This window comes from Takifugu flavidus, chromosome 1 (assembly GCF_003711565.1).
Source record: "Takifugu flavidus isolate HTHZ2018 chromosome 1, ASM371156v2, whole genome shotgun sequence".
NCBI lineage: Eukaryota > Metazoa > Chordata > Actinopteri > Tetraodontiformes > Tetraodontidae > Takifugu > Takifugu flavidus.
In genome coordinates this window covers 12,149,971-12,162,219 of record NC_079520.1, presented here as the reverse complement: position 1 = coordinate 12,162,219, position 12,249 = coordinate 12,149,971, and the positions used below count along the sequence as shown (strand labels likewise).

At 47.1% G+C, this 12,249-nt stretch overlaps 1 protein-coding gene and 2 long non-coding RNA genes across 3 annotated transcripts; all 3 read right to left on the bottom strand.

The window, feature by feature from the left end:
* Positions 1 to 839: 839 nt before the first annotated feature.
* On the bottom strand, positions 840 to 2,287 carry LOC130529834 (uncharacterized). Its single transcript, XR_008951656.1, has 2 exons — positions 2,131 to 2,287; positions 840 to 1,510 (listed from the first exon to the last, which is right to left on the bottom strand). It is a non-coding gene; the product is annotated as an uncharacterized LOC130529834 (long non-coding RNA).
* Positions 2,288 to 4,644: 2,357 nt separating this feature from the next.
* LOC130529098 (uncharacterized) lies at positions 4,645 to 5,571 on the bottom strand. Its single transcript, XR_008951484.1, has 2 exons — positions 5,038 to 5,571; positions 4,645 to 4,963 (listed from the first exon to the last, which is right to left on the bottom strand). It is a non-coding gene; the product is annotated as an uncharacterized LOC130529098 (long non-coding RNA).
* Positions 5,572 to 6,581: 1,010 nt separating this feature from the next.
* jam2b (junctional adhesion molecule 2b) lies at positions 6,582 to 12,249 on the bottom strand. The gene is made up of 10 exons (XM_057051912.1): positions 12,121 to 12,249; positions 9,494 to 9,559; positions 8,787 to 8,897; positions 8,543 to 8,692; positions 8,250 to 8,431; positions 8,026 to 8,134; positions 7,837 to 7,944; positions 7,423 to 7,441; positions 7,296 to 7,344; positions 6,582 to 7,167 (listed from the first exon to the last, which is right to left on the bottom strand). Exons 1-10 carry the CDS (start codon positions 12,215 to 12,217, stop codon positions 7,129 to 7,131), a joined length of 930 nt encoding a protein of 309 aa, XP_056907892.1. The 5' UTR covers positions 12,218 to 12,249; the 3' UTR covers positions 6,582 to 7,128.

Below are 12,249 nucleotides of genomic sequence, written 5' to 3'. Positions count from 1 at the left end.
CACTCATCCACAGGGAGTAGCTGCACCGGTTGGTGGTTGATGACCTCAGTAGTGGGCCAGGATGCTGCTGCTCACTGGTTACACAGTGGCAACATGTCACTAGTTTACCTGTTTTATAATTATAACCTCTTGGCCCCACATTAGCTGCCATATAAAGCTCTTAACATCAGGGGCTGTCAAAACCCATAGAAAGAGACCCACAGATCCAGATGGTGATGTCAAGAGTTTGCACATGTGGGTCCAACAGGTCATACTGGGAAATTAATGCTGCCTAAGAGTGAAGTTCAAGGGGTCATGACACATGGAGCCTGAACCCACAAGGGAGGAGTTCTGAAGACAGGAGACATGGACAATTGACCCATTCCCCATGGTTACAGTTGCTAGGCAAGCTTTCTTTGACACTTCATTCCTGCAGGTATGGAAATAAGGGCTGCAAGATGCATTTGAGAAATATAGTTGCAAGATCATTTGTTGGTGTGGTTGTCAAGTTTATAATGTTGAACATGTTAAACCTGTTCAATTTGAACGTTAAGCTAAATGGCGTGTTTTCTATGTTTTTAGAGCACTCCAGCATATTGTTCCCACATTTATCTGGTATATGATTCAGTTGGGAGTGAGGTCTTCTGCGCTGTTTAATCGTTATTTGACGCCTCTCTGGTTGTGTTTCTGGTTTTGGGAAGGAGGAAAATACCCGAACGGGTCGGTAAGTAGCAGGTGAGAGAGCCTGAGATAAGTGGGTGAGGGAGGATGAAGAGAAGAGGCCAGAACACTCACACCGGTAATAGCAGACTGAATATTAAGCATTACTGTGGATGCTAAACAACACAGACGAGCTTGAATTGGAAAAATATCAAATTTATATACTTTTTTTAACTCTAAATATCATGTTGCTGCAGGATTTGAATTATCAGTCCTTAATATAGCTGCTATATGGAAGCCATTGATTAATCATTGGGAATTATTCTTCCACACAAAAGCCGGCCCACCACCACTGTAAGAATGGAATGTGCAACCAACTGACCCGAGGAAGGCGAAACAAAGGGGAAAATTAAGCATTAGAAGTTAAGCATTGATCCTGACGAATTCTCTCCGCTCGTGACGGGGACATAATTACAATAATTCAGGGCTCTGTGCTGATGAATAGTGCCAAATATAGAAAGAGCTCTCAGCCAGACATGGTGCGACGGCGGCGGCGTCAGATGTGGGCAGCGTCAGAGACTGATGGATGCGAAGAAATGGATGTGACAGATGGAGAGAGGGGGAAAGATGTTCATTATCAAGTGGCGGATACGCCGCCTGTGCTGATAACCTCGCGCAGGAGGGGCTTCGGTCCTTCTTCTCCCCCCTCTGGATGAATGGCGGTTGCAACAGCAAGCAGGGAAATGTGATTCCTCGGGGCAAGCATTAATTTTCTCGCTCTCCTTTCCTCCTACACAGCGCTTTGTAGACACGGTAGTCTCGATATTGTCTTTCCTTGGATGGACGCCTGTGCCACAGAAGAATCAGAAGCCTGGAAATGCAGTAAGGAGGAGAGGTGGGAGAGGCACGGGGACGCCAGCGCTCGCCCATATTCCTGAAGGCTGAGCCAAACTGCTCAAGGACTAGCTTCCTACTCTCTACACATATGCTCATATATTGTATTGGGGGGTTAGGTCCACTTACAAGCTGAGATTAAGAATGCATTGCATTTCCTTAGGCGTGCACCTTCATTTAAAGGTCTGCTTCATTTGTTTCATCCCACATTGTACAACACAAGTATAAAAATGGGTTTTCTTCTTCAAATCACGTGTAGCCAGGCAGAATTTTTCTCTTATTCTGATTCATCCTCCTGCACCCAGAATGTTATGCTAGCCATATCATGCAGCAGTTAGACGAGGGGTGTTGGATCACAGTGCAGCAGTTAGCTGAAGGCTTCCTGCTGACATGGACAGTTGAAGTCAATATCATTGATTACATCAGCAAATTTAGCACAAAGTTCTGCTGGAACGTCATTGATCCTGGCCCGTCTGTGGACACCAGCTTACACAGATTATCCACCTCAACAGTCCTGCAGTGAGATCATGGTGCTGCTTCTGTGAACTTTCATTTTGGTTTGTAAGAGGAGAATCTGTCTGATATTTAACAGCTCACCTTGTTTATTTGCTGGTCTCAGTTAGTTCACGGAGGTTCTTCAACAGTGTGGAGACACCTTGACGAAGAGAAGACGATGTTCCTCCTCCCAACACGTCTGGGTGAAGTACCTCTGATAAAGGAACCCTACAGTGTTGAAACGCTTTTAACTTTTTCTTTTTTTTCACACTTGAACCCCCCCCCCCCCCTCCCCATCTTGTTTACTGCCTTATGTTTCATTGTTGTGTGAAGACAGAGAGAAAATGCACTTTGAACAAAGGCTGAAGGCAACAAGACCATGAACTCCTGAAGCGTGGAGAAACGCTCACTGTCTGCTCAATGTCACCTCACCCCCCCACCCCCACCCCCACCCCACTGTTCCTGGTAACCCAACCAAAGAGTGCTAAAAAAAAAAGCCAATTTATGGAAAAACGGATGGTCGTTCTTATCTAGTGTGTGTAATGGTTTGTGTCCCCTTTGTCCTGCTAACACATATTGCTTCTTGGAAAATGATACTTCCGACTTTTGATCCTTTTCAGGGTTTTTTTTTTAGTTCCATCTTGATAAAACACCTTCTGTTGTGCTGCCAAGGTCATTTCAGCCGAGGGGGAGGGAGAGCGGCAGGAAGACGACATCACTCGCCGAGACGAGAAGCCGTAATCAGGGAGAGCGGAGCTATAATCAAACCTGAACCTCAGGCGAGTCACAGCGAAACGTGGGGGGAGCGAGAGATTTGGACACGTGAAGAAGACAAACAAAACATCAGCTTTGGAAAGAAAAATAGGAATGTGCGGAGTAGAGGAGGGAAAGGCTAACCTTGGTCTCTTAATCATCTGATGCCAGACCCAGACTGCAGAATATCGGGCCTGTGCACAGAACCGAGGACCTGGGGCGTCCAGCAGGCAGAAATGAAGGCAGATGTGGGTCCACTCTCCTCCTCCTGTAAATATTTTCCATGTTAAAGATGCCTCCCGCGGTCTCATATGCTAGTGGGGTTTGTCTCCCCCGTCTTGCCTCCTGGCTGAGGGGGAGGATGAGTGAAGGAGGTCTGAAATAGCATCAGACCAGACTGCATGCCTTCTGCTTGCTGGGTTCTGGGACTTTTGATCTGGTACCACATCGGTAGGCCGGAGCTGTGCGAGTAATTAAACCCAGCAGATCAGAGGAGACGGGTTTTTTCTAATCGGACAAACACTCGATTTCATATGAATTGATCAGCCTCCTGAGAGGATGATGTCCCAACAAGTCTGAGCCTCTGCAGGGTTTCAATGTCAAAATCAGCCTTTTCCCTGATTTCATCAGGCTCCGGTAACCCCTGCACTCCTGCGGCTGCGGCGTTGCGTGGCCGGGTTCTGCGAGGCGTGCTGATGAGCTGCGGGTCTGAGATCGCTCAAATCACACAGCAATCAAGTTTGATCGTGGCTCCTGTGGCACAGGTGCACGCCGCCTCCACCACCGTCTGACGGGGCCTCAACTTCCCCGAGCGTGAGCCAGGCAAAGTTATTCTCCGCGGCAGCTCGGCTTGACTGGCCAAATACTGATGAGGAGCATTGTGATGTTTTCAAAGCTCTGCACTAAGGATTGAAAGTCTAATCCAAGATAGGGCTTTAAGCAGCAGGCATGGGAGGGGGGGTGTGTGGGGGGGGTAGCAGTAGCTGGTATGCAGCAACACATTTCCGGCTCCTGCAGTCAGATGGGAGAAGCGTTGCAAAAGCCTTTAACTGTATCCTGGGGGCTGGATAGGATAGTGGAGGTTATTATCCAAAGAATCATGACAGGAATTCAATAACAGGCTTTTGTCCTGTGAAACTTCAGTCATCCCAGAAGGATCCTTGTGTTGCTGCATCCCATTCCTGCTCCCTGCTCTCCCTTCCTCCGGTCCTGAGGGGAATGAGTTAAAAGCATAATACTGAGAGCACTTGAGTGCTGAGGATTCCTCTTGAATGCTAAGCAGCCTTATCAAGCAGCGCAGCGCAGCTCAGGATCTCAGGTGATGGACGGTGAGGGAGCCCAGCGGACGTCTGACAGTTCCGCTCGGTGGATCCAGCTTTAATGCCGCAGTCCCTGGTGCAACACCCCCCACCGAGATAGTGATAAAAAACGGGTTTTTGACCTTTTTAACCGCAACGTGACCAAAATAACCAAGTCCGTCAGAAGCAGCAAAACTAAATAAGACAGTTGTTCTGGAGGGAAACCTCAGGTTCTCTGACGGTGGACGATCAAGAGAGCTCTGACTGTGCTGGACATTAGAGATCCATCCTGTGATGGTTGCCATGCAGATTATAGCTGCCGCTCATGTCTGAAGAGGGTGCTACCCATGTTCCAATGTGTGTGTGTGTGTGTGTGTGTGTGTGTGTGTGTGTGCATTGCTCACAGATCTAATCTATGTACATTTAAACATGGGAGAGGCTGCTCTCCTCTCTTTTCTCAGATGTGTTTTTCAGGCTAAATGTTTTCATGTTAAACTGTTCCCATTTGAGCTGATGCGGAGCAAAAAAGGGCGACAAAAAATAACCAAAACAAAACATTTCATCATCAAATTCTGCCCTAATTACACATAACGGTTTTATTGTGGAAAGTTGCACATCTCTTGACACAAATACAAACTGAGTGGCCAAGATTGTCAGCGGCCTCCGAGAAGCTCGGCATGAAGATTTCATGAGCCTGTAGGGGATGTGGACTGATGGGGTTTAAATGTTTAAATGCTGCCATTTGGTGCTGCTGCAGCAGGAAAGAGGGGTTTCCTGTGGTAATCCTCGTGTCAGCCGTCTTCCTGCTCCCTGTGCCACAACAACTCCCCCAGGGCATAAATACATCAGCGTCTGTGTGATGTAAGTTTAGCAAAATCCTGGAGCTGAGGGACAAAGACGAGGACAAGAAACAAAAAGGGGGGGGGGTGTGAAGGGGAAAAAAAACAAGACAACTCACAATTAAGCACCGGCAGAAGGGAAGTGTAGTGTAGAATAAAAGAGTTTTGCTGTGTTGTGAGGCTTTTGTGCCGTCTTCCATTAGCAGCGTGCCAACCCTTCAGTGGTGAGAAATGCTCCTGATGCTTTCACGGCAGCTCAAACTGCACCGTTGTGGAGGCTCTTCTGCAGCAGGAGGACGCGGCCGCATCGGTGAAAACCAGCTCTGAAGCTTAATTTAACATCTGAGAAGACAAAGGTACTAACACAGATTTCACTTGGCATCCACCACCCCCTCACACTCCACTCACATCTCTCTCTCTCGCTTATCTTCACACTCCCTCTCCTCTGTCGCTTTCCGACACGGAAGCTCACATTTACAAAGTGTGATGTAACAGTCCCACCGAGCTGTAAACCGGGACGAGCAGCCATTAAAAAAGGCCTGTTAAGATGTTCAAAGGGAACCACAAACTGTTGCTGGCGAGCCAGGATCAATTAACCCTCCACCACATCTGGATGTTTGCATGTGTGTGTGTGTGTGTGTGTGTGTGTGTGTGTGTGTGTGTGTGTGTGTGTGGTGTGTGTGTGTGTGTGTGTGTGTGTGTGTTTTGCTGCCTCCTGTCAGATTTAATCTCATGTCTTCACACATATGATCATTCTTAACAGTATTTTTTTTAATTATTCATGTGATGCGATGTCATGTGGTGCGATGACACGACTTACGGAAAGATGGTATAAAGAAGCTGGTGAACTGTAAAACCGGTACCAGAAGTGGATGTGTGTGTGATGGACCACACACACATCCTGTGAGTTTCTGTTGCCTGACGTCAGCCTTAAATCAAGCTACCAGGAAGATATTTAGGGTTTACAAGGGAAATGTGGTGAAGTATGGACTTGTTATTATTAACTGGTATTTTCCCAAAACATGTTATTATCAAAAACATTTAGTGGTGGAAAAATACCTAAGAAACCTCTTGTGCCTCAGATTTACTGATGAAACAATAGGCTCTGCATTAGCTAAGCCTGTGAAAGGGGCTGCAAAAACCCTAAATAACAGAAATAATACACAAATGCAGACATACTGGCCAAACCGGGGGTGTTCCCCGAATGCTCAGGGGGTTTAAGTAACAGCATAAATAAAAGCAATGGCTGCACTGGCACGTTTTTCAACGTTTTGCAACTTTTCCTCAATACACGCGCAGGAGCGCCATCTGGTGGTTAAATGACGAAGTGGCGAAATATAGCGGTCTGGAATAAATCTGAAAAAGTTCTTTTTAACACAATTTATAAAAATTAAAGAGCCTCCTTCGTGCTTAGTGCACTTCATGCTGTGACAAAGAGGCTTTATTTTGCTGTTTGCCTGTGTTTTACCTGGACTAGGGCAGGAATAAAGACTATAACACTTGTCCACTCAGAAGGACTCAAAAGAGACATTTTATGGTTTAAGGATAAAAGTTGCTATATTTTTAATATTTCAGAGATGAACATAACACTACACACCACATATAAAAGTGCTCCTATAAACAAACCTTTGTGACATGTATCAACCCACCAACCAAACGTGCATTCGTCTTGTAACAGATTTCTTTTATTATCAACACATTAAATTGATCAAAACAGCATTAAAGATTAAAAATATTGCAGAGCACAGTTCAGTGTGTGCAGACACCTGTTCATTTGTCACTGAATTCACATTCTTCAAACTCATACAGCCAAATTCAAGCAAAGAAAAAAGCAACATTATGGGCTCAGTGCACAAACATCTATGTTTATAAAATATGCAAAAATAACAAGAGAATATAGTCCAAGATACATACAAAACAACAAACAGCATCATATAAAGCCTAAAAATACTGTGTATAGTCGTCATAAACAGACACTTGCTCATAGATAACACTGAACTAGAAGAGTGGAAAAATATAATCTATATGAAACCCCGACTTTTCTCTTGTTTGAGTAGAAATTAATCATATTTCCAACCGTTGCTAAATAAAGGAGTGAAATCTTTCTGATATTTGTGGCTCCATCTGTCCCAGAAAACAGCAAAGCGGCGTCACGGCGCCACAGAAAACGCTGTCCCCCGTAGGTTGAGGTGGAAAAAAGCTTTTCCTCCTCAGATGATGAAGGAGTGAGTCTGTCTGTAGTGCTTCAGCTGCGGAGAGGAAAAGACGGAATCATCTCCTCTAATCAGGCGGGCTGGTGTGATCAGCCACCAATCAGCAGAGGTTTAATGGAAAACAAAACAGGAAACCAGCCACAGCAACAACCTTGAACACTCACGTTATGGATCGGAGGAGGAGGAGGAGGAACGGGGCCGAAGGACTTGGAGCTGAAAAGCAAAGCATGGAACATGAGGAGAGGCGAGGAATAACAGACAGAACAGCATACTGAGGGCTTCAAAGCTCACCTTTTGGTGTTCTTGTTTTCTGTTCAAAGAAACAACAAAGAAGAAGAGCATCACTCAGATTCTGGAGATTTGTTTCCATGAAAAAAAACTCTAAAAGTTCTCTAAAACACTCAAATGCCACATGTAAGAAGTAAAAATCTGAACATTCCCCCTCCTTCATCATCTGATCTGCATAAAAATATAACTCTGAGACTCAGATTTGCAATCGTTACACATTCCAGGTGCAATCTGCCCACTTTATTATGTAACAGTGGTTGTGTTTAATTCATTTTCAGGTTTAGTAGCAATAATAAATGTTTCCTGCTGTCTTGCCTATTAAGGGTTTTAATTTAGCCTCCAAGCTTTTACCTCTGATTATTCTGTGATTATTATTCATTTCTTTATAATGTGTTTGAACATTGTCCCACTACTCACCCTTGCAGCAGCCTCTGCGTCGACAGACACAGACACAGACGCAGCAGATGAGGACAAGCGCCACAAAAACTGCAGCTCCCGATATCAGAATTGTCATATACAGTGGATCTAGAAGGACATGAAGGAGCAGGTATTGATTATTTATCAGTCAGTGAAAATGAGGCATTAATGATGCACTGAACCACTTACAGTCTAGGACTTGTAATTGTTGGGCTACACAGCTCTTGGGCGCCCCCACGCTGTTGGAGGACTCACAACGGTACATCCCTGAATCAGTTTTGGACACGCTGTTTAATTTCTGTTCCAAACAAAGATGAAGGGCTTCATTTTATTTTTTTTTAAATCAACAATCGGTACAAATCTGTGTAAAGCCTTTTTCATTCTCCCAATAGTGCGTTTTAGTATTTTCTCACCAGCGTTCCTTTCTTCATGTCGATGACGTATGGAGTGTCTGCCGTAGCTGTCAGAGCCCTGTTGTCTTTGTACCAGCGATACGTTGCTGGAGGGACGCTGAGTTTGTCCTTACAGTGAAGCTCCAGCCCGGAGCCCACAAACACCGAGCTCGGCACATCACAGGACGGGACGTGGGGCGGCACTGAGGGGGCACAGAGGGAGAACTGATGAAGAAGAGGGAACTCAAGATAATATGTTATCATAAAGAAAGAAACACAGCTTAGGGACACAGCAGTAAAGTTTCCCATCATACCCAGGACATTGAGGGTGACGGAGGCCTCGCCCAGGTTGACGTGGTCCTGGCTGGCTGTCACCTCGCAGCGATATTCCCCCGAGTCCTTCTGGGTAACAGCGTGTATGGTCAGCGTCGCTCCGTCTATCTTAGCCCGCCCAGCGTACGTACCTGCACGTCCACAGACAAATGCTCAGACGGACCGGGCTGACCACGTCCAAGTGGCCCAATGAAGCCCATCGGATGCACTTAGAACATCACTCACTATTGAATTTGTTGTTAAAGTACACAAAGGTCACGGCCTTCCCTGTCCTCTTCCACTCGATTCGTGGGTTCTGATCTTTCTCTGTCCTGAACTCACAGGAGAGCACAGCGTCTGGAGCAGAAGGAAATTGAAATTTCAATACAAAACCCTCAGATTACACTTTTTTACTGTTAGATCCATTATGTTAAAGTTATCTCTTATTTGCTTTTGCCTTGTTATATTCTTTATTCTTGTTATATTGTTTCACATTACTTAATGTTTCCTGGTATTTGCTAATGCTTGATGTGCATGATGCTTGATATGTCAACTTGAACTTCTCTGCAAGTAAATTCAAAACTGTTGTCTTTGCCTCATTTGTGTTTCTCGTGTTTCAGGTTGTTTGAACCTAACATTTACCTTCAAAGAAAAGTAACTAAAAGCTCTCATCCACTGTGTGCAGTGACCGTAAACCCGGGGTGCCCGTATCCAGTCCTCGAGGGCCGCTGTTGAGCCGTTTATTCTGTCCTACCAGGCAGAAAAGCTCCCAGATGAAAGCAATGTCTACCTGGCTGGACAGAAATATGATGCATTTTCTGCCGTTTTCTGCTGTTACGGCCGAAAACCTGGGTCGTGTGAGGCCCCCGAAGGCTGGATAAACTGTTTCGGTTCCATGAGCTCATGATTGTATTGAAAGTGTGTTAAAGTGTGTGAGTGTAGCGCCCCCTCACCCGTGTGCTCGTGGACCTCCACTTTGGGTTTGCTGCTGCTCACTGTCACCGACAGGCAAGCAGGACCTGGAGGGGTGAAAGGTCAGTCGTGAAACTGAACCCTGTCAGGTGACAGGCTCATATCTTCTGTATGAAACATCATGATATAGATGAGGTGGGTGGGTCTCTCCACGTATGTCACTTATCCTTTAAATCTTTACTGTCTCAACCTTCATTTCCACAGATGTCACACATGTCTGCGAACGCACACACAATGCACAGAAAGAGAGGAAGAATGTGTGAGCATGCGTCCTTCTAGCCTGGTGGTACCAGGAACGAGGGTGTGCAGGAATGCAGGTGATGGATGACTGTGACAGGCTGTTTTATCCGGACCTGATAACCTCTTTTAGGTTCAGGGATCAGGCTCCATGTTTGCATGTGTGTGTGTGTGTGTGTGTGTGTGTGTGTGTGTGTGTGTGTGTGTGTGTGTGTGGTGTGTGTGTGTGTGTGTGGTGTGTGTGTGTGTGTGGAGACAGTATGCTTTTCTTTTGCAGACAAAGCAGCTCTTCACAGGAGTAACTTTATACTTCTCAGCTGGCACACACACACACACACACACACACACACACGCACGCAGAATCTCTCTCAATCACACACAAACACAGATGTCATCACCATACACTTGTTACAGGCTACACACTTGCTTTATGTCACTAACAACCTTTTGAATTACGTCACAGTGTTCTTGCAGCGTTCTCAAATATCACTTTGACGTAATTGTCCTCAATACTGTTGGTTTAAAACGTCTAATGATATTCAGAGGACTTGAATGCGCCATTAAAATACTTTCTGAACTAATGGCATCAATCACACGTTTGTGTATCCGCTCTGAGGATTCGGCGTCACTCTGAGGACGTTTAGTCCTCCTCAGCAATAATCAACACAGATAAAAACACACACAGAAGATGAAATGAAGCTAAATGTTTGCTGTTGAAAATTCCCACAGCAACTTCAAGTGCATATCTCCAGATTGGAGGGGCCTTTTCCTCTCAGCCTAATAAACAACAAGGTCACTCAGGGGCCATCTTCAACCTAATCTCATGTGATGAGTTCCATCCGCCTGAAGATCTGGGCTTCAAACAGCAACACAGGCGTTCAGTGTAAACATCAGAGCCACAATCGTAGCCTCCCCACACCACACCAGGCTCTGCTGCACCCCTGCACCCTCCCCACACCACACCAGGCACTGATGCACCCCTGCACCCTCCCCACACCACACCAGGCTCTGCTGCACCCCTGCACCCTCCCCACACCACACCAGGCCCTGCTGCACCCCTGCACCCTCCCCACACCAGGCACTGCTGCACCCCTGCACCCCTGCACCCTCCCCACACACCACACCAGGCACTGATGCACCCCTGCACCCCCCCACACCACACCAGGCACTGCTGCACCCCTGCACCCCTGCACCCTCCCCACACCACACCAGGCTCTGCTGCACCCCTGCTCCCTCCCCACACCACACCAGGCACTGCTGCACCCCTGCACCCCTGCACCCTCCCCACACCACACCAGGCTCTGATGCACCCCTGCTCCCTCCCCACACCACACCAGGCACTGCTGCACCCCTGCACCCCTGCACCCTCCCCACACCACACCAGGCTCTGCTGCACCCCTGCACCCCTGCACCCTCCCCACACCACACCAGGCTCTGATGCACCCCTGCACCCCTGCACCCCTGCACCCCTGCACCCTCCCCACACCACACCAGGCACTGCTGCACCCCTGCACCCTCCCCACACCACACCAGGCACTGCTGCACCCCTGCACCCCTGCACCCCTGCACCCTCCCCACACCACACCAGGCTCTGCTGCACCCCTGCACCCTCCCCACACCACACCAGGCACTGATGCACCCCTGCACCCCTGCACCCTCCCCACACCAGGCACTGATGCACCCCTGCACCCTCCCCACACCACACCAGGCACTGCTGCACCCCTGCACCTCCCCACACCACACCAGGCACTGATGCACCCCTGCACCCTCCCCACACCACACCAGGCTCTGATGCACCCCTGCACCCCCCCCCCACACCACACCAGGCACTGCTGCACCCCTGCACCCTCCCCACACGTGTGCAGGTTAAACAAGCTTCACTCACTCAAACCACTCACCGACTGATTGATTTTATACTTTAACATTTGTATTTTTTTGATTCAGGTGATAGAATAATCAGCAAAAATGCTCTATCTTGTGTTTGGTATAGATTTTTATAACATCAGAAATATGTTGTGTTGAGCAGTAAGGTTTAATCAGTAGTAGTATCCCAAGTTAATTAGCAAAGATAACATGACTGTTCCTCAAGCTTATTTTAAAGTTTGAGGGGGCTGTTTATAGTATATATTGCATATTACCTGAGTAGATTACCTGCTATGAAAAATCCTTATTATCCTTTGTTTACCTTTAGTTATAACTAGATAGAGCAGTTTTTGTCTTTCAAAACCCTTGATTACAGTTTTTAAAAATGGCACAACATCGGCAGCACTGAACTCTTCAGTGAAAGAGTGTTTTTTTCAATCAAATCTAAGATGCAGTGGTAGAATTTCCGTTTCGAGCTGTTTCCCCTTCACAAACGTGCTAAACTCACAGCAGAGAGCGGTGATGAGGAGCGCCAACATCTTCATGCTGTTCCCGGGGTCTGGCGTCCGTGCGGAGCTCCGTGCGTGTGTCAGCAGCGTCAGCATCAACTTTCCTTTGGCTCCAAAACTCTGCAGCT

What these genes read in the sequence shown, in the direction of transcription:
- jam2b (XM_057051912.1), bottom strand. Translation starts at nt 12,217, where the DNA reads ATGCTGACGCTGCTGACACACGCACGGAGCTCCGCACGGACGCCAGAC. An exon ending in CCTCATCACCGCTCTCTGCT is followed by an intron (nt 9,560 to 12,120) that starts GTGAGTTTAGCA and finishes TCACCCCTCCAG; the next exon opens with GTCCTGCTTGCCTGTCGGTG. An exon ending in CTCCTCCTCCGATCCATAAC is followed by an intron (nt 7,168 to 7,295) that starts GTGAGTGTTCAA and finishes TCCTCTCCGCAG; the next exon opens with CTGAAGCACTACAGACAGAC.